The following is a 20,266-nucleotide window of genomic DNA, read 5'->3' as shown; positions in this document are numbered from 1 at the left end:
ATATTATAAAAAAAAAAAAATAGCATTCATTGGTTGTTAACAATACCAAGAGGATAGATTTAAAACATTTCCCTAACCATCCAGCCATTTGGTTCCACCACTGAAATGAACCATGTGGGCACATTTACAACAACTTAGTAATAGCAGAGTCTTAGATGTGACCATATGTTTTCCCTTGTCAGCACCCAGCCAGCCCTGTGATATCACAGCTCTATAAATACGTCGGCCATCTTACAGTCAGACATTTTCCAGCGTTCAGAGTGCAGGGACAGACATGTTGAAGGCACTAAGGACAGCTATTGGAAAAACGATTGTGAAAAAAAAAAGACAGAACAACGATTAATAATAAGTGCAGGGAAAGGATAGGGAGGAATCATTTCACAGGGAGAGATGTCAGAAGGCGCTAGGGACATTGATAGGAAAGTGATTTACAAGTGCAGGGAACGATTATTTGGGGATCCAAATAGTCATTAGACAGCTCAGTCATTCAAGCTTTTTGTTATTGGTCTGGAATCTCGCAGTGATCACAGCACTCTATCTATTCTGACTGGTTTGGGTGCACATCGTGGTATGTTCTTAGCTCCACCTCTCGGAACTATAATAAGTATTAAGCAATTCAGACAGCACTCAAAAATTTGCTTAGTTGATTTTTATTTGTTTAGCCGGACATAGTGGTACATTAAACAACGTTTCGGACAGAGAGAATGCCCTTCATCAGGCTAGTTGGTACACATGGTGGTGCGGACGGCCCATGTGTACCAACTAGCCTGATGAAGGGCATTCTCTCTGCCTGAAACGTTGTTTAATGTACCACTATGTCCGGCTAAACAAATAAAAACCAACTAAGCAAATTTTGGAGTGCTGTCTAAATTGCTTAATACTTTTGTTATTGGGCTACAAGTGTTATTGTTGAAAAGCCTTTAGAGGCTTATGTCTTAGTATCTTATTCAGTACTACAAGAAAAATATATACGCATTTCACTTCTGCAGTTATTTCTTTTGAAAGCGTACAGGGGCATATTTCAGTAACAAAGAAAAATATATATGCACTGCACTGTTGCAGTTATTTCTGGTGAAAGCATATAGGGGCGTATTTTAGTACAACAAGAAATATATATACATACTGCACTGTTGCAGTTATTTCTGGTGAAAGCGTATAGGAGCGTATTACAGTAAAAAAAGAAAAATATATTCTCAGTGCATTTCTGCAGTTAATTCTGGTGAAAGCGTATAGGGGTGTATTTCAGTAAAATAAGAAAAATATATACGCATTTCACTGGTGCACTTATTTGTGGCGAAAGCTTTTAGTGGCCTATTTCAGTACAGAAAGAAAAATATATTCTCAGTTCACCTCGGCGGTTATATGTCAGCAGGGTGGCAGCAGTGGGAGGTCGGGAGCCAAACGTGCCCGGTGTAGAGCACCTGCTTCGCAGCAGCCTACCTACCTGGGAAGTAGTGGTGCAGGGTGTTTACGGAAGTAGCGGTGGTAGCAGTCAGTCAGTGTTATTTTGTATTTCAGTACAAAAAGAAAAAATACATTCTCAGTTCACGTCGGCAGCGGTTATATGTGTTGAAAACGTTTAGTGGCATATCTCAGTTCACGTCAGCGGCGGTTATATGTGTTCAAGGCCCACCAAATCTAGAGAAGACCCTGTCCGGGAAGGGTTTTATAATATAAAGACTAATTACTGCCCCCCCCCCTTTATCTGCTGTACTTCACCAGTGCTAGACTGAATTCTGTGCTCTAAGTGTTAATCATTCAGTGGGGACTGTGGTTGTTCCGCTAGTTTACGCCTCAATTGTGGGGGGTCATTAGTAATAGGGCACAATGCAAAACCACAGCTAATATAGCAAGGGATCTAGGAAAGGCAGTGCGGGTCAGTGCACCCCCGCCTGAGCTCCTGCGCCTTATACCAGTCTTAAAGAGCACTCGTGGGTATAGCTAGTTTTAATCTATCAGTTAGCTCACATATGTTCACTTTTTCCACTTATTTTAAATAAAGAAGTAGAAGCTAAGTTTTAGTGTCTGGTACAAGAGTGGCTAGTAGCCCAATTGGCAATTTGTTGATATGTGTTCAAAGAATGGCTGGGATTCAGCAGGGTGGCAGCAGTAGGAGGTCGGGAGTCAAACGTGCCCGGGGTAGAGCACCTGCTTTGCAGCAGCCTACCTTCTTGGGAAGTAATGATGCAGGGGTTCACGAAATGATGATGGTTATATGTGGTAAAATTTTTATTGAAGTATTTCGGTTGAAAAACAAAATTTATTCAGCGGTCAGCGCTGCGGTTATATGCGGTTAAATCTCCATGATGTCTCCATGATAAATCTGCAGTGTGGGGGCCCCGTGTGGCTTCTACACGCTTTCAAAATAATTCTTTAGCGGAGCGAATAGATGCCGGATGACCAGGACGCTCCATGACCTTCCCAGGAGATGCTGTGGGGAGCAGCGGTTCATTTCTGAGACGTACGTATAGTGCGGGGGAAATCCAAAGACCCTTTTCATATCTGTGCTCAAATGTGGTCAAATCTTGGTGTAAAAATACATTTTATTCAGCGTTCAGCTCTGCACTTATGTGCTGTAAAATCTTTTGTGATTTATTTCAGTGGAAAAAGAAATTGTATTCAGCATTAAAGGGAACCTGTCACTGTGATTTTGTGTATAGAGCTGAGGCCATGGGTTGCTAGATGGCCGCTAGCGCATCCGCAATACCCAGTCCTCATAGCTCTGTGTGCTTTTATTGTGTAAAAAAACAAACGATTTTATACATATGCAAATTAACCTGAGATGAGTCCTGTATGTGAGAAGAGTCAGGGACAGGACTCATCTCAGGTTAATTTGCATATGTATCAAATCGGTTTTTTTTACACAATAAAAGCACACAGAGCTATGGGAACTGGGTATTGCCGATGTGCTGGCGGCCATCTAGCAACCAATGTCCTCAGCTCTATACACAAAATCCTGGTGACAGGTTCCCTTTAAGCGCTGCACTTATATGTGGCAAAATATTTTGTGACTTATTTCGGTGGGAAAGCTAATTTCATGCAGCGTTCAGAGCTGCTGTTATATGTGGTAAAATCTTTTGTGAAATATTTTGGTGGAAAAACTAATTTCCACCTCCTTCATTAACTTCCTCCTCTCTTCATTCTCACCCAGCTATATATATATATATATATATATATATATAAGTGGTGCCAGCACTACCTAGGGGCGAATAAAGGTAACTGACACTGCCGGCCTGTTAAAGGGAATTACAGCATGATACCACTATACATCTGATATGACATTTAGCAACAGTTTAAAGTGCCCACATATAGCACATAGTGGGACACGGCATCAAGATGAATCAGGCATGGATCAGCCAGGATTTCCACACACCAATGCCTGATGCATCAGACTAGATCATCCATGGTGCCACACCAACAATTTGACAAAAGAGATCGTTTTCTTCTGGCTACCTGCCTCAGCTACTATTCTGATGATGTTACCCACCTGATGCCACACATCTAATACTAAGTGCTCCTTCTTTCATCCACCAGCTTTAGCGGGTACTGCTGTTGCCACCAAGCTCCACAGTAGGTCACCTTGCTACTCTGTGGCCTCCTCATCCTGCAGCCACCTCCAGACTCTGTCATTGCACCACTCTGTGGCCTACTCATGCTGCCGCCAGCTCCAGTCTCTGTAATTGTGCCACTCTGTGGCCTCCTCCTGATGCTGCTGCTGCCGCCACCTCCGGAACCCTGTCATTGTGCCACTCTGTGGCCTACTCATGCTGCCGCCACCTCCAGGCTCTGTCATTTTGCCACTCTGTGGCCTCCTCCTGGTTCTGCTGCCACCACCTCCAGACTCTGTCATTGTGCAACTCTGTGGCCTACTCATGCTGCCGCCACCTCCAGACTCTGTCATTGTGCCGCTCTGTGGCCTCCTCCTGATGCTGCTGCTGCCACCACCTCCAGACTCTGTCATTGTGCCACTCTATGGCCTACTCATGCTGCCACCACCTTCAGACTCTATCATTGTGCCACTCTGTGTTCTTCTCATGCTGCTGCCACCTCCAGACTCTGTCATTGTGCCGCTCTGTGTTATTCTCATGCTGCTGCCACCTCCAGACTCTGTCATTGTGCCACTATGTGGCCTCCTCCTGATGCTGATGCTGCCACCACCTCCAGACTCTGTCATTGTGTCACTCTGTGGCCTACTCATGCTGCCGCTACCTGCAGACTCTGCCATTGTGCCACTCTGTGGCCTGCTCATGCTGCCGCCATCACCAGACTTTGTAATTGTGCCGCTCTATGGTCTCCTCATGCTGCTGCCACCTCCAGACTCTGTCATTGTGCCACTCTATGGCCTACTTATGCTGCCGCCACCTCCAGACTCTGTCATTGTGCCACTCGGTGGCCTCCTCATGCTGCTTCCACCTCCAGACCCTGTCATTGGACCACTTTGTGGTCTCCACATGCTGCTTTCACCTCATGACTATGTCATAGGTCCACTCTGTGGACTTCTCATACTGTTTCCACTGTCCCCACTTCATGACTTGTGCACTATCTTGGCTTTCGGCCTGGCTGACATCATCATTTATTTGACCCTTCTTCTGATCAGAAGGAAGGAAAAATGAGACGCACAATGGATCCTGTCTGTGTAGCAGCTTTAAGGCCTGTATGGTCCCATCAGAATTGATTTATGATTTAGTAGCCAAAAGCAGGAGTGGGTACAAAACACAGAAGAGATGCAAATATACCATTCACGTGTCATGGATCGACTCAGTTTTTTGGGCCTTTAGCAATACTGATGGATGATTGAGCAAAGCTTACCGATTGAAGGCATATGCTCCACAGACGGGATCCGTTTTTTTTCTGGGTAATTGTTCTGGCGGATCAGAGAATGGGGAAAATTAATCAGTGACATCAACACAAACTTACTGCTGACACCCTCTCCACTCTGTCGGGGGGCTCTACTTGTATAAGCGTTTAATAGAACAGGTTCTGTAGACATCTATGTGGAATTAGCAGCCGACGATGTAAAAGGAGTTCGCTTCTTCTTGATGCTAACATCGACCTGTAAGGCTGAGTTCATACTTGAGTTATTTGGTCAGTTTTGCCCCATAACTGCCCAAATAAGTGAAGCGTGCAGTGATTCTAAGAGCGACGCCTGTCATCTGCATGTCATACTGACTCATAGTATTATTTCACTGCCAAAGCAGACTTCCTATGTGTGTTACTGCAAGGCACAGTGTTCTACACCAATATAAAGGCTATCAGCAGCCAGGAAATAGTCGTTTTTTAATGGGATTCGCCGCAAATAAATTCGGATCGAAGCTAATTTTTCCCAAAAATTTGGCGAACCGGCCGAATAGAATTTTTTAAAAATTCGCTCATCTCTACCCTTGATCAATGAGCTGAAACAGTACAGGAAAGAAAAAAGGTGTTCAGAGTAAGTTAGATTACCCTCTCGTGTGTCCTAATTAGGGCTTTTAAGGGTATGTTCACATGGTGGAAATGCATGACGGGGGTATTGGTTATATTTTGCTCGCCCCTACTACAACTATCTGCTCTCACCTGTTCAGCCCACACAATATACCAATACACCCAACCATCCCAAAAAGACTCGGACACCTGTTGGAATGTATTGGTTACAGCAGCCGTTTATTAATATAAATACAAACATAACATAAACCATGAAACATTCCCAACAATGACTCCTCCTAACGGGGGAGGTCCTTGGAGCCCCACAACCCCCCCAGCTGCTGACCCGGGGTGAGCCATTTTGCCTCCAGCCGTGACCCCCAGCTCGGAAGCACCACAGAATGGCCCCCCCCTCAACAACTGGGCCACCATGGGAGTCAAGCCCCAACCGTGGGGGCCCTCCCAATGTCCTCCAGTTCCACCGTAACCAACTCCAAGGACCCCCCACCGCCAACGCCACTGTAACAAGACCGATCCATTCTTCACATGCACACATCACCTCGCCCCCCCCCCAGCCAAACTTAAAAAGGAGGGTGGGAGGGAGCTTTCTCAGGTAACCAAAATGGCTACCGTCCACTTTCCCCCTACTCTATTTAACCCCTACGCCCCTCCTGCTCAAACCCACCAATACAACCCTCCTGCATCCACCCCACCCCCTGCTACCCCAATCCTAATCTCCCTGGGGCTCCCTAACCAAACCCCCCATCATGTGGGCCTACCCTTAGGGGCCCCCCTTTCTCCCCCCTTCCAGTCCGGCCATTTCCTTTAGTGTGAAATCTGAGACTTACCATTGGATTACTGACCCAGATTGATATTTTTATATGCTTCAGATGCATGCGGATCTAGCTTCATTCAATAGGGCAATTCTGCATATGACTGCCATCCTTGGTTTCTGTGCAGAAACTGTGGCGAGAATGAAGAAGTCAGCAGTTTTTCCCCCAAAACATGGATTTCAAACTCAGAAGTATAAGTACTTCTGTGCCTTATGAACTATGGGACATACTTCTCTAGTAATAACAATGATAAGAGTTTTTATACAGATTTTGGCAGCTAAAATGCACTGAAATAATGAAAATACTGTGTGAACAAACCCTAAGGAGTCTTAGACTAGTTCCTTTTGATTCCAACCCACAAGATTTCAGCCCAGCAGAGTGGTACTGTATATACAGAAATGTGCTAGAATCTGTTTGTTTCATGAAGTCTTTAGACTTCTTTAGAACGGTTCAGAGAAGAATCCTTTATTTCTGCCAGACACACAAGTATGTGGCATGTGCCATCTTAAAAAAAGTTAAATAACTGATTTCTATGTTCCAGGCCCAGACAGGAGATCATAAGGCAGCGTGGTTGAATGAAATACGGAAGATACTGACCAGACAGCGAGAACTTATAAAAGGTGTTGATATACTTTAAATATGTTTGCCCTTATACGCTGTGCTTATACAGTACATGGGTAAGTTATTTTTTACATGCCCTCTTCATTTTTGGTTACAGTAGAGAAACTGAAGCAAAATTCCTTTTCAGACCAAGTTGTTCTAACACCACAAATGAATGAGGGGTAAGTAACCATACTTAGCGGCTTTCTTTGTAAGAAAGGCTAAAAAATCGGAACAAATATAGTTTAAAGACATTTCTTATCTCAAGCAAAAAGGCAGTTTAGTGCCTCATCTCCTCTCCAGCTTTGCCTTCACAGTGGTGGTCCTAGCCATCAGCTGTACAGGGTGTAGCACAGAAGTTCCTTAATTCTCAGGTTCTGTAATTCTGGCAAACGGACCCCAACTGATGGTAAAATGATAGCCTATCTTAGCAATATGTCATCACTTCATAAGATGGGAGTACCCCATTAAAGTGTCCTTTGAAGCCCCTTCTAGAAATAGTGTAGAAGAAGTGTAGTAATATAGTAAGTATTTTTCTCCAAAGTCTAGTTACTTTTCCTAATTATTATTAGGTAAATTATTATTTAGATGTATGGTAGTTCATGTTATTTTTTTTTCTTTCATTTTTAAGGAAATTACAAAGGGCTTCGGTCAGTTCAGAAGAAAATGACTCAGAAAATTCCAGTTCTATACTGGAGGGTCTAAACGTCTCCCCTCAACATAAACCGCACAAAGGTAGGTCTTAAAAAATTTAATTATGAACAGTTAGGCCCCTTTTACACGGGCGAGTTTTCCGCACGGGTGCAATGCGTGAGGGGAACCCGCACCCATTTATTTCTATGGGGCTGTGCACACGAGCGGTGATTTTCATGCATCACTTGTGCGTTGTGTGAAAATCGCAGCATGCTCTATATTGTGCGTTTTCCACGCAACGCAGGTCCCATAGAAGTGAATGGGGCTGCGTAAAAATTGCAAGCATCTGCAAGCAAGTGCAGATGCGGTGCGATTTTCACGCATGGTTGCTAAGATGACAGTCTATTCACTGTATTATTTTCCCTTATAACATGGTTATAAGGGAAAATAATAGCATTCTTTAAAACAGAATGCTTAGTAGAAGGTCAATTAAGGGTTAAAACAATTATAATAATTAACTCACCTCCTCCTCTTGATCGCATAGTTGCCGATCTCTTCTTACTTCTTTAATCATGAGCTCCCGGCTAAAGGACCTGTGGTGACGTCACATCACATGGTCCAATCACATGGTCCATCTCTGTGGTGATGGACCATGTGATTGGACCATGTGATGAGCTCAGTGATGTCACCACAGGTCCTTTGACAGGTCCTGAAGAAAGAACAGGAGACCGGCAGCTACGCGATCAATTGGCGGAGGTGAGTTAATGTTATTATTTTTTTTATAACCCTCAATTGACCTTGTACTAAGCATTCTGTATTAAAGATTGCTATTATTTTCCCTTACAACCATGTTATAAAGGAAAATAATTACATCTACACAACACCGAACCCAAACCTGAACTTCAATGAAGAAGTTCGGGTCTGGGTACTACATTCCGTTTTTTATCACGCGTGTGCAAAACGCATTGCACCCGCGTGATAAAAACTGAACAACGGAACGCAATCGCTGTCAAAACTGACTGCAATTGCGTACCTACTCGCGCAGGTTTGCTGCAATGCACCCGGGACGCATCTGGACCTAATCCAGACACGCTTGTTTGCAAGGGGCCTTAAAGAAAACTGTAGCTGTAAATGGCGGGAGGCGGGCGGTGCGGCAGGCGGGATCGCGATCCCCCGCCCGCCTCCTCTTGAATATTCATTGGTGTCCAGTAGGTATATATCAGAGTGTTATCACATTGCTGACACTCTGGTATAAACGGCTGACATCTGTGCTGCGATGTCAGCCGTTTAACCCTTTCCATACCACGGTCCGTACGGACCACGGTATGGAAAAGGTTAACAGTCAGGGAGCTCCCTCCCTCTCCCATCGGGGGGCTGCTGTGTCTTTTCAGCCCCTAGACAGGATGGGGTGACAGAGGGAGGGAGCTCCCCTCCTTCTCAGGCATCTGGCTGTCCATGGTGCTGAACAGATCTATGCTAAAGGCATATATCTGTTCAGACAAAGAGTAAGTAAAATACAGTACAATACACTATATAGTGTACTGTACTGTATTATACAGACATCAGACCCACTGGATCTTCAAGAACCAAGTGGGTCTGGGTAAAAAAAAAGTGAAAAAAAGTTAAAATAAAAAAACACATTTATCACTGAAGAAAAATAAAATAAAAAATACGCTACACATATTAGGTATTGCTGCGTCCATAACAACCTGATCTATAAAATGTTCATGTTACTGTCCCCGCACGGTGAACGCCATAAAAATAAAAAAATAAAAACTATGAGGAAATTGAAATTTTGCCCACCTTACTTCCCAAACTTACTGATCAAAAAAGTCACATGTACGCCAAAATAGTACTAATCAAACCGTCATCTCATCCCGCAAAAAATGAGCCCCTACATGTGACAATGACCCAAAAAATTAAAAAACTATGGGTCTCAGATCGTGGAGACACTATAAAAAATTTTTTGTTTCAAAAATGATATTATTGTGTAAAACTTACATAAATAAAAAAAAGTATACATATTAGATATCGCCGTGTTCTTATCGACCAGCTCTATAATAATATCACATGACCTAACCCCTCAGATGAACACCGTAAAAAATAAAAATTTAAAACTGTGCTAAAGAAACAATTTTTTGTCACCTTACATCACAAAAAGTGTAATAGCAAGTGATCAAAAAGTCATATGCATCCTAAAATAACGCCAATCAAACCGTCATCTCATCCCGCAAAATTCCTACCCTACCCAAGATAATCGCCCAAAAACTGAAAAAACTATGGCTCTTAGACTATGGAAACACTAAAACATGATTTTTTTGTTTCAAAACTGAAATCATTGTGTAAAACTTACATAAATAAAAAAAAGTATACATATTACGTATCGCTGCATCCGTATTGACCAGCTATATAATAATATCACATGACCTAACACCTCAGATGAACACCGTAAAAAATAAAAAATAAAAACTGTGCTAAATAAACAATTTTTTGTCACCTTACATCACAAAAAGTGTAATAGCAAGCGATCAAAAAGTTATATGCACCCCAAAATAGCGCCAATCAAACCGTCATCTCATCCCGCGATAGTCTAAGAGCCATAGTTTTTTGCAATTTTTGGGCGATTATCTTGGGTAGGGTATGATTTTCGCCCAAGATAATCGCCCAAAAATTGAAAAAACTATGGCTCTTAGACTATGGAAACACTAAAACATGTTTTTTTTGTTTCAAAAATGAAATCATTGGGTAAAACTTACATAAATAAAAAAGAAGTATACATATTAGGTATCGCCGCGTCCGTATCGACCGGCTCTATAAAAATAACACATGACCTAACCCCTCAGGTGAACACCGTAAAAAAATAAAAATAAAAATGGTGTAAAAAAAGCAATTTTTTGTCATCTTATGTCACAAAAAGTGTAATAGCAAGCGATCAAAAAGTCATATGCACCCCAAAATAGTGCCAATCAAACCGTCATCTCATTCCACAAAATATGAGACCTGACCTAAGATAATCACCCAAAAACTGAAAAAACTATGGCTCTTAGACTATGGAAACACTAAAACATGTTTTTTTTGTTTCAAAAATGAAATCATTGGGTAAAACTTACATAAATAAAAAAGAAGTATACATATTAGGTATCGCCGCGTCCGTATCGACCGGCTCTATAAAAATAACACATGACCTAACCCCTCAGGTGAACACCGTAAAAAAATAAAAATAAAAATGGTGTAAAAAAAGCAATTTTTTGTCATCTTATGTCACAAAAAGTGTAATAGCAAGCGATCAAAAAGTCATATGCACCCCAAAATAGTGCCAATCAAACCGTCATCTCATTCCACAAAATATGAGACCTGACCTAAGATAATCACCCAAAAACTGAAAAAACTATGGCTCTCAGACTATAAGATAAGGCTACTTTCACACTAGCGTTCGGGCGGATCCGTTCTGAACGGATCCGCCCATAATAATGCAGACGGAGGCTCCGTTCAGAACGGATCCGTCTGCATTATATTAGCTAAAAAAAGCTAAGTGTGAAAATAGCCTGGGACGGATCCGTCCAGACTTTCAATGTAAAGTCAATGGGGGACGGATCCGCTTGAAGATTGAGCCACATTGTGGCATCTTCAAACGGATCCGTCCCCATTGACTTACATTGTAAGTCTGGACGGATCCGCACGCCTCCGCACGGCCAGGCGGACACCCGAACGCTGCAAGCAGCGTTCAGCTGTCCGCCTGTCCGTGCGGAGGCGAGCGGAGCGGAGGCTGAACGCCGCCAGACTGATGCAGTCTGAGCGGATCCGCCTCCATTCAGACTGCATCAGGGCTGGACGGCTGCGTTCGGGTCCGCTCGTGAGCTCCTTCAAACGGAGCTCACGAACGGAAACCCGAACGCTAGTGTGAAAGCAGCCTAAGATATGATAACCTGAGGAATACATTTAATAGGCTATTCATAGGGAACCATAAGGATAAAAAAAATTATAATAAAAATAGATTTTACCCTATATTTACAACAAATTACATAAATTACAGTCATTTCTATGTAGCCCGAAACAGAACCAAATGCAATTTCTCCTGCTGAAAATAAGGGTTGTGTACATTATATCAAAAAAAAAAATTATAAATTCAAGGCTGCTGCAACAAGGTGAGAAATGATAAAAAATAAATAAAAAGCTAGTCATTAGGGCCGGTCATTGAAGGCTTAGTGTTCTCAATGCCTGACTTAGCATAAATGTAATGTAACCTGTATAGAATAGATTGTGTCTGTAGTTTTGTTGTCATATTGATTTATATGAACCCATTAATGCAGGGTGGCATGGAATGTCACAGTCCTTAGAAATCTGTGAAGGTCTTGAAGGGTGGTCAAGTCATCATTGTTCTTGTCCTTGTTCAGACACAGAAGAGGAGGACGCAGTTCAGTTGGTTAGTATGTGCTCCTATTATTTGTGTTTGCTTCTTGCATTTGATTGGATCTGGGGAATGATGACCAAGAATAATTGTGGTGCGTATTGTGTTATAGCGGTATAGTATTAAGGCTACTTTTACACTCGCGTTTTGGGCGGATCCGTCATGGATCTGCAAAAACGGATCCGTTACAATAATACCGCATGCATTCGTCATGAACGGATTCATTTGTATTAGGCTACTTTCACACTCGCGTTTGGTGTGGATCCATCATGGATCTGCACAGACGGATCCGTTCAGATAATACAAACATCTGCATCCGTTTAGAACGGATCCGTTTGTATTATCTTTAACATAGCCATGACGGATCCGTCTTGAACACCATTGAAAGTCAATAGAGGACGGATGATCAATTTTCTATTGTGCCAGATTGTGTTATAGAAAACGGATCCGCCCCCATTGACTTACATTGTGCGTTTGGCTCAGTTTCGTCAGACGGACACCAAAACGCTGCAAGCAACGTTTTAGTGTCCGCCTCCAAAGCGGAATGGAGGGGAAACGGAGGCAAACTGATGCATTCTGAGCAGATCCTTTTCAGTTCAGAATGCATTAGAGCAAAACTGATCCGTTTTGGACTGCTTGTGGGAGACCTGAACGGATCTCAGAAACGGAAAAAAACAAAACGCCAGTGTGAAAGTCTTATACAGGGTCAGATCACCTGCATGCCCTCACCTAATTATACCTAATAGTTAAAGGGGTTGTCCAGGTTCAGAGCTGAACCCGGACATACCCTTGATTTCACCCCGGCAGCCCCCCTGAGCCTAGCATCGGAGCATCTCATGCTCCGATGCACTCCAATGCCCTGCGCTAGATCGCGCAGGGCACAGGCTCTTTTGTTTTTAATAACACACTGCCGGGCGGTAACTTCCGCACAGCAGTGTGTTCGGTGACGTCACCGGCTCTGAGGGGCGGGCTTTAGCTCTGCCCTAGCCGTTTTACTGGCTAGGGCAGAGCCAAATCCCGCCCATCAGTGCCGGTGACGTCACCGGGGTTCCTGTCAGCCCCATGGAGAGCCCGGTACGTCACCGGAACTCTGAAAAATGCCTTTGCCCTGCGCGATTTAGCGCAGGGCAAAGGAGAGCATCGGAGCATGAACTGCTCCGATGCTCATGTCAGGGGGGCTGCTGGGGTGAAAATGGAGGGCTGTCCAGGTTCAGCTCTGAACCTGGACAACCCCTTTAATTTGCGCGCATGCTGCCTTGCTTGGATGTGGTAGCCATAGCTGTTTCTCAGGCTACCTCTCCGGAATTGAACCATGATTCCCCCGATACCCGCAAACTACATGGTTTGGGCTGAAAATAACATCGAAAGTTGTTAGGGCAGACATACGAATAGATCGTCGCCGCCATGAGGATGTGCGATCGGCCCCAGGTCATCTAGAGTCACCATAGTGGCAGCAGGCCCTCGCCCATAATGTTTTAGATGGTCAGATCAGCAGGCCCTTGCTCCAAATGTTTTTGAGGGTCACCAGCAAGCCATCAATCATAATTTTTCAAGGCTGTGTATGATGCCCTCCTTTATGTGTAACAAAGGGTGTATTGGAGTGCCGGTTCCTTGTAATTTTTGGCAGCCCTTTCCCTTAGTGCACAGGCTTTATGAGTGTAGGAGTCCCACTACCTGAACAATTGTACCACAATGTGAATGAGGTCCTCCTTTATGTGATATACAGGCTGTATCGGAGTGCCTCTTTCTTGTAATTTTTGGCAGCACTTGCACTTTATATACAAGTAAATATACAGGAAAGAATGTTTCCTAACAATTTTCTCGCAAAAATTAATTTTATCTTCAGTTTTGTGTGTATTATTGTCAGTTCGTAAAAGTGGTGTACTACTCGGACAACATCGTTCCCAGCAGCGACTTGGGAGTCCAAGATGCATCCAGACATCCTCCCCATGCTGTTCCAGAACCATTTAGGTGGTGTTTCTATAATTTTCAGACCTTTTCCTATGAACCAGGCACCCTACCCTCTTCAGAGCAGTGGGTGTCTGGCTTAATGCTCGGGTTCTCCCATTGACTTCCATTATACTCGGGTGCTTGGTAGAGCACCCGAGCATCCCGATGTGTTCGGCCAGAGCATCCGAGCACTTAGGTGCTTGATCAACATTACTGGAAAGAGTTCAGAGGAGGGAAACTAAAGTAATAACCGGTGGACTACAGGACCCAGAAAGATTCTCAAAATTAAGGTTATTTAGAAAAAAGACAAGGGGCAATCTAAAATATATGTATACAGTGCCTTGCAAAAGTATTTACCCTCCTTGACTTTTTTCATATTTTGGTGCCTCACAACCTGGAATTAACATGGATTGTTTGAAGATTTGCATCATTTAATTTACAGAACATGCCCACAACTTTAAAGATGTTTTTTTTTATTTATTTATTGTGAGGACATTATAGGACAAAATAACTGAAAAAGTCAATGTGCATAACTATTCACCCCCTAAGTCAATACTTTGTAGAGCCACCTTTTGCGGCAATCACAGCTCCAAGTCGCTTGCCACATCTTACCACTGGGGTTTTTGCCCATTCCTCCTTGCAAAACTGCTCCAGCTCCTTTAAGCTGGATGGTTTGCGCTTGTGAACAGCAATCTTTAAGTCTGACAACAGATGTTCTATTGGATTGAGATCTGTGCTTTGACGAGGCCATTCCAACACATTTTCATGTTTCCCTTTAACCACTCAAGTGTTGCTTTAGCAGAGTGTTTGGGATCATTGTCCTGCTGGAAGGTGAACCTCCGTCCTAGCCTCAAATCACGCACAGAGTTGTACAAGTTTTGCTCAAGAATATCTCTGTATTTAGCACCATCCATCTTTCCCTCAACTCTGACCAGTTTCCCAGTCCTGGCTGCTGAAAAACATCCCCACAGCATGATGCTGCCACCACCATGTCTCACTGTGGGGATGGTGTTTTTTGGGTGATGTGATGTGTTGGGTTTGCGCCAGACATAGCGTTTTCTTTGATGGCCGAAAAGTTCAATTTTAGTCTCATCAGACCAGAGCACCTTCCTCTATTCATTTTGGGAGTCTCCCACAGGCCTTTTCGCAAACTCACAACATGCCTTTTTGTTTTTAGATGAAAGTAATGACTTTCTTCTGGCCACTCTGCCATAAAGCCCAACTTTATGGACCGTACGGCTTATTGTCGTCCTATGTACAGATACTCCAGTCTCTGCTGTGGAACTCTGAAGCTCCTCCAGGGTTACCTTGGGTCTCTGTGCTGCCTCTCTGATTAATGCCCTCCTTGCTCTGTCCATGAGTTTTGGTGGGCAGCCGTCTCTTGGCAGGTTTGCTGTTGTGCCATGTTCTTTCCATTTGGGTTTGATAGATTTGACGGTACTCCTGGGGATTATCAAAGATTTGGATATTTTTTTATAACCTAACCCTGACTTGTACTTTTCAACAACATTGTCCCTTACTTGTTTGGAGATTTCCTTGGTCTTCATGGCAGTGTTCAGTTAATGATGCGTCTTGCTTAGGTGTTGCAGCCTCTGGGGCCTTTCAAAAAAGTTGTGTATATGTCGTGACAGATCATGTGACACTTAGATTGCAGACAGGTGGACATCATTTCACTAATTATGTGACTTCTGAAGGTAATTGGTTGCACCAGAGCTTTTTATGGGCTCATGCCAATTTTCTGTTTTCTATTTCTAAACAATAGTTTTATTTATATATGTTTCTCATTTCACTTCACCAACTTAGACTATTGTGTTCTGATCCATCACATAATATTCAGATTAACAAAACATTGAACTTAAGGCTGTAATGTAACAAAATAAAAGTATTTTGAATACATTTGCAAAGCACTGTGAATATATCAGGTGTCAGTACAGAAGTCTCTCCCATCACCTATTTATACCCAGGACTGTGACGAGGGGACATCCTCTGAGTCTGGAGGACAGAAGCTTTCTACACCAAAATAGAAGGGGATTTGTTACTGTACGAGCAGTGAGACTATGGAACTCTCTGCCAGAAGAGGCGGTGATGGTGAATTCAGGAAAAATTTCAAAATGGGTCTGGATGTATTTCTGGAATGTAATAATATTACAGGTTATAGTTACTAGATTTCCTGGCAGCAGGACAACCTTTTTTGCCCTGAAGGGGGCCCCACATCTGACTAATCTATTTTATTATTTGTGACATCATCCATATGAATTCTGAATGAGTGCCTCCTTGTGGTAATTGATTTATGTGCTATGTTATAGTCTCCTGGTAAATACAAGGCACAGGCTGACTGCAAGAAGAGAGGATCTGAGGATGTACTGGTGAAAAATGGAGATGTCATTCAACTTTTACAGGAAGATACTGAGGGACAGTGGTATTGTTTTTTTTATTATTCATACTTTACATTTTTTAATTTGAGCATGAACATGATAGGTTTGAATCCTTGTAGTTTAATAATCTCTATTTAGCAAGTTCGCCTTTAAAATATTGGTTTATTTTATTTGTAAGTGGCTAAAACTGCCTTATAAAACTGCCTTATCCAGTGGGTTTTCATATCAAATGAAGATTATTGACTTACCAGTGTGCCTATGCATTTGAAATATACCAAAAATGTACCATGCACATAGCAAAGGCGGTGGACCTATCAAGGTCATTTACACTGCAAGTTGCAAAAGCAGACTGGTTGCTTTTTTGTGAAGAGGTGCTTTCAAGATAAAGCAGGGGACAATAAACTTATAATGAACCATGGCCACCATGTAATGCTTCCTATGTCCTATAAACACTTGCTGCAAAGTTCCCCTGTACATTACAGCTGCTTTCCAACTATTACTCTCTCAGTCTGCCCATAGGGTGCATGCACCTAAGCCTTCCCCAGCCTGTAGCTGATTACCCAAGAGTGCTAAAGGCAACATACCCTGTGGGAGTGTGCCTAAGCAATAGGTTCTTGTTCCCTTGTGTCCTGAAAAGATGTGCTCTTCTACCTTTGTCTGCCCATGGACTGACTTCTGCCAGTTTCTTGGATTTGACCCTTCTCTGCCTGACCTCTGCCACATCTCAGTTCTGACTGTGAGCTGCCTGTCCTGACCTCCACTTGACTACGGTTTTGCCTGATGCCTCTGAACTCGGCACAGTTTTCTCTTGTCCCCCGTGGGTTAGCTGTTACTTGAACAGAGACTACTTCAAGAGGTAGTGGCCTGTTTTTTTCCCTGCAGGGGAGTCCAAACTCCGTATAGGGGTTAAAGGGTGAATTCCTGGGGGGCCACTTAGATGTCACCCTTGGGAGTAGCCCCAAGACAAGATCCACATCTCCTTCGTAATGTCAGTTCCTTGTAGAGATGGGTGTCCAGGATCATCAATGTGAAAAGAAATTGTACAATAGGCAGCAGGGTTACACCAGCTCTGCAGCCGCTTCATTTATAAGATGGGGGGGCTGATCCAGAAGCCTTCTTATGAGCGATAATGCAGTGAGGGCATATTCACTAGGCCACATGACTAATGGTTGTGACGTCACTGGCAAAGGGTAAGCAGTAAGAAGGCTGCAATGCTCAAAGGATTGCCAGGCCTTCTCAAACAGTTAAAGGGAGTCTGTCACCACATTTTAGCATGTTAGACCGTTAAAATAGGGTTATGTGATCCACCCAGAACATAAAAACGGTACCTTTGTTGTAGAAAACGGACTTTTCTTTTTGCCGAAAATGAATTTATAAGATTATGTTCTGAGCCCTCTCAAGTGCCCAGGGCGGTCTCTCAATCCTCGGAGCCCCAGGCAGCACCTCCTAAACGGCTCATAACCCCGCCCTCCGTGCGCCTCTGCCCGCCCGTTTACTCCCCTCCCCTGTCCTTTTCCACTGTGGCTGTACGGTCCAAATCGTAGCGGGCGCAGTAGGTATTGCGATGCCCTGCCAGGAGCGGGCATCGCATTGCGCATGCGCCCGCTACGATTTGGACCGCACAGCCGCAGTGGAAAAGGACAGGGGAGGGGAGTAAACGGGCGGGCAGAGGCGCACGGAGGGCGGGGTTATGAGCCGTTTAGGAGGTGCTGCCTGGGGCTCCGAGGATTGAGAGACCGCCCTGGGCACTTGAGAGGGCTCAGAACATAATCTTATAAATTCATTTTCGGCAAAAAGAAAAGTCCGTTTTCTACAACAAAGGTACCGTTTTTATGTTCTGGGTGGATCACATAACCCTATTTTAACGGTCTAACATGCTAAAATGTGGTGACAGACTCCCTTTAATCAGCAGCGATCCTGGGTGTCGGACCTCACCTATCAGATGCTGATGACCTATCCAGAGAATAGGTCATCAGTTACAAATAGACAATTAACCCCTTTAAGTCTGGTCCTGTAAAAGTTACTTTTGCTAATATGATAGCTACAATATTATCATGCCACAACTTTCTTCAAACAATTATCTAATTGTTATACCTTATGTTACATTGTGGTTCTTCAATTTTATTGTAACAGGCTGGTAAAGAATCTGAACAGAAAAAAAGAAGGATGGATTCATGGAAACAATTTACAGATTATCATTGGTGAATGTAGGATGCGGGCATCCAAACTAACAGGTAACACATGGAGGGGTGCAAGCCAATTAATTAGTATAAAGAGATCTGACATATAATTTATATACCACAGTGACAAAATTACATTTTACACTGCTTTTTACAAATCATTGACAGGTCTAGCTTACTGAATCCTCTAAACAGTATAACTAGAGTTGAGCGAACACCTGGATGTTCGGGTTCGAGAAGTTCGGCCGAACATCCCGGAAATGTTCGGGTTCGGGATCCGAACCCGATCCGAACTTCGTCCCGAACCCGAACCCCATTGAAGTCAATGGGGACCCGAACTTTTCGGCACTAAAAAGGCTGTAAAACAGCCCAGGAAAGAGCTAGAGGGCTGCAAAAGGCAGCAACATGTAGGTAAATCCCCTGCAAACAAATGTGGATAGGGAAATGAATTAAAATAAAAATTAAATAAATAAAAATTAACCAAAATCAATTGGAGAGAGGTTCCATAGCAGAGAATCTGGCTTCCCGTCACCCACCACTGGAACAGTCCATTCTCAGATATTTAGGCCCCGGCACCCAGGCAGAGGAGAGAGGTCCCGTAACAGAGAATCTGTCTTCATGTCAGCAGAGAATTAGTCTGCATGTCATAGCAGAGAATGAGGCTTCACGTCAGCCACCACTGCAACAGTCCATTGGCATATATTTAGGCCCAGCACACACACAGGCAGAGGAGAGAGGTCCCGTAACAGAGAATCTGGCTTCATGTCAGCAGAGAATCAGTCTGCATGTCATAGCAGAGAATCAGGCTTCACGTCAGCCACCACTGCAACAGTCCATTGTCATAAATTTAGGCCCAGCACCCAGGCAGAGGAGAGAGGTCCCGTAACAGACAATCTGGCTTCATGTCAGCAGAGAATTAGTCTGCATGTCATAGCAGAGAATCAGGCTTCATGTCAGCCACCACTGCAACAGTCCATTGGCATATATTTAGGCCTAGCACACAGGCAGAGGAGAGGTTCATTCAACTTTGGGTAGCATCGCAATATAATGGTAAAATGAAAATAAAAATAGGATTGAATGAGGAAGTGCCCTGGAGTCCAATAATATATGGTTATGGGGAGGTAGTTAATGTCTAATCTGGACAAGGGACGGACAGGTCCTGTGGGATCCATGCCTGGTTCATTTTTATGAACGTCAGCTTGTCCACATTGGCTGTAGACAGGCGGCTGCGTTTGTCTGTAATGACGCCCCCTGCCGTGCTGAATACACGTTCAGACAAAACGCTGGCTGCCGGGCAGGCCAGCACCTCCAAGGCATAAAAGGCTAGCTCTGGCCACGTGGACAATTTAGAGACCCAGAAGTTGAATGGGGCCGAACCATCAGTCAGTACGTGGAGGGGTGTGCACACGTACTGTTCCACCATGTTAGTGAAATGTTGCCTCCTGCTAACACGTTGCGTATCAGGTGGTGGTGCAGTTAGCTGTGGCGTGTTGAGAAAAGTTTTCCACATCTCTGCCATGCTAACCCTGCCCTCAGAGGAGCTGGCCGTGACACAGCTGCCTTGGCGACCTCTTGCTCCTCCTCTGCCTTGGCCTTGGGCTTCCACTTGTTCCCCTGTGACATTTGGGAATGCTCTCAGTAGCGCGTCTACCAACGTGCGCTTGTACTCGCGCATCTTCCTATCACGCTCCAGTGCAGGAAGTAAGGTGGGCACATTGTCTTTGTAGCGTGGATCCAGCAGGGTGGCAACCCAGTAGTCCGCACAGGTTAAAATGTGGGCAACTCTGCTGTCGTTGCGCAGGCACTGCAGCATGTAGTCGCTCATGTGTGCCAGGCTGCCCAGGGGTAAGGACAAGCTGTCCTCTGTGGGAGGCGTATCGTCATCGT

At 44.0% G+C, this 20,266-nt stretch overlaps 1 protein-coding gene across 8 annotated transcripts in view; it reads left to right on the top strand.

Moving 5' to 3' along the window:
- Positions 1-20,266, top strand: part of MCF2 (MCF.2 cell line derived transforming sequence) — a 199,525-nt gene that overhangs the window by 146,510 nt on the left and 32,749 nt on the right. For 6 of the 8 annotated variants that reach the window (XM_044268788.1, XM_044268786.1, XM_044268787.1 and 3 more), the window contains 6 exons: positions 6,775-6,853; positions 6,952-7,015; positions 7,465-7,568; positions 11,777-11,889; positions 16,131-16,243; positions 18,333-18,433. In XM_044268788.1, coding sequence (XP_044124723.1) covers positions 6,775-6,853; positions 6,952-7,015; positions 7,465-7,568; positions 11,777-11,889; positions 16,131-16,243; positions 18,333-18,433 — 574 coding nt within the window. Of the gene's footprint in view, positions 1-6,774; positions 6,911-6,951; positions 7,016-7,464; positions 7,569-11,776; positions 11,890-16,130; positions 16,244-18,332; positions 18,434-20,266 lie in introns of those variants that run through there. The other 2 variants (XM_044268789.1, XR_006386815.1) reach the window with 2 other exon arrangements.

This window comes from Bufo gargarizans, chromosome 9 (assembly GCF_014858855.1).
Source record: "Bufo gargarizans isolate SCDJY-AF-19 chromosome 9, ASM1485885v1, whole genome shotgun sequence".
Taxonomy (NCBI): Eukaryota; Metazoa; Chordata; class Amphibia; order Anura; family Bufonidae; genus Bufo; species Bufo gargarizans.
Note: the sequence above shows the minus strand (reverse complement) of the source record. Positions and strands in the feature narration are given on the sequence as shown.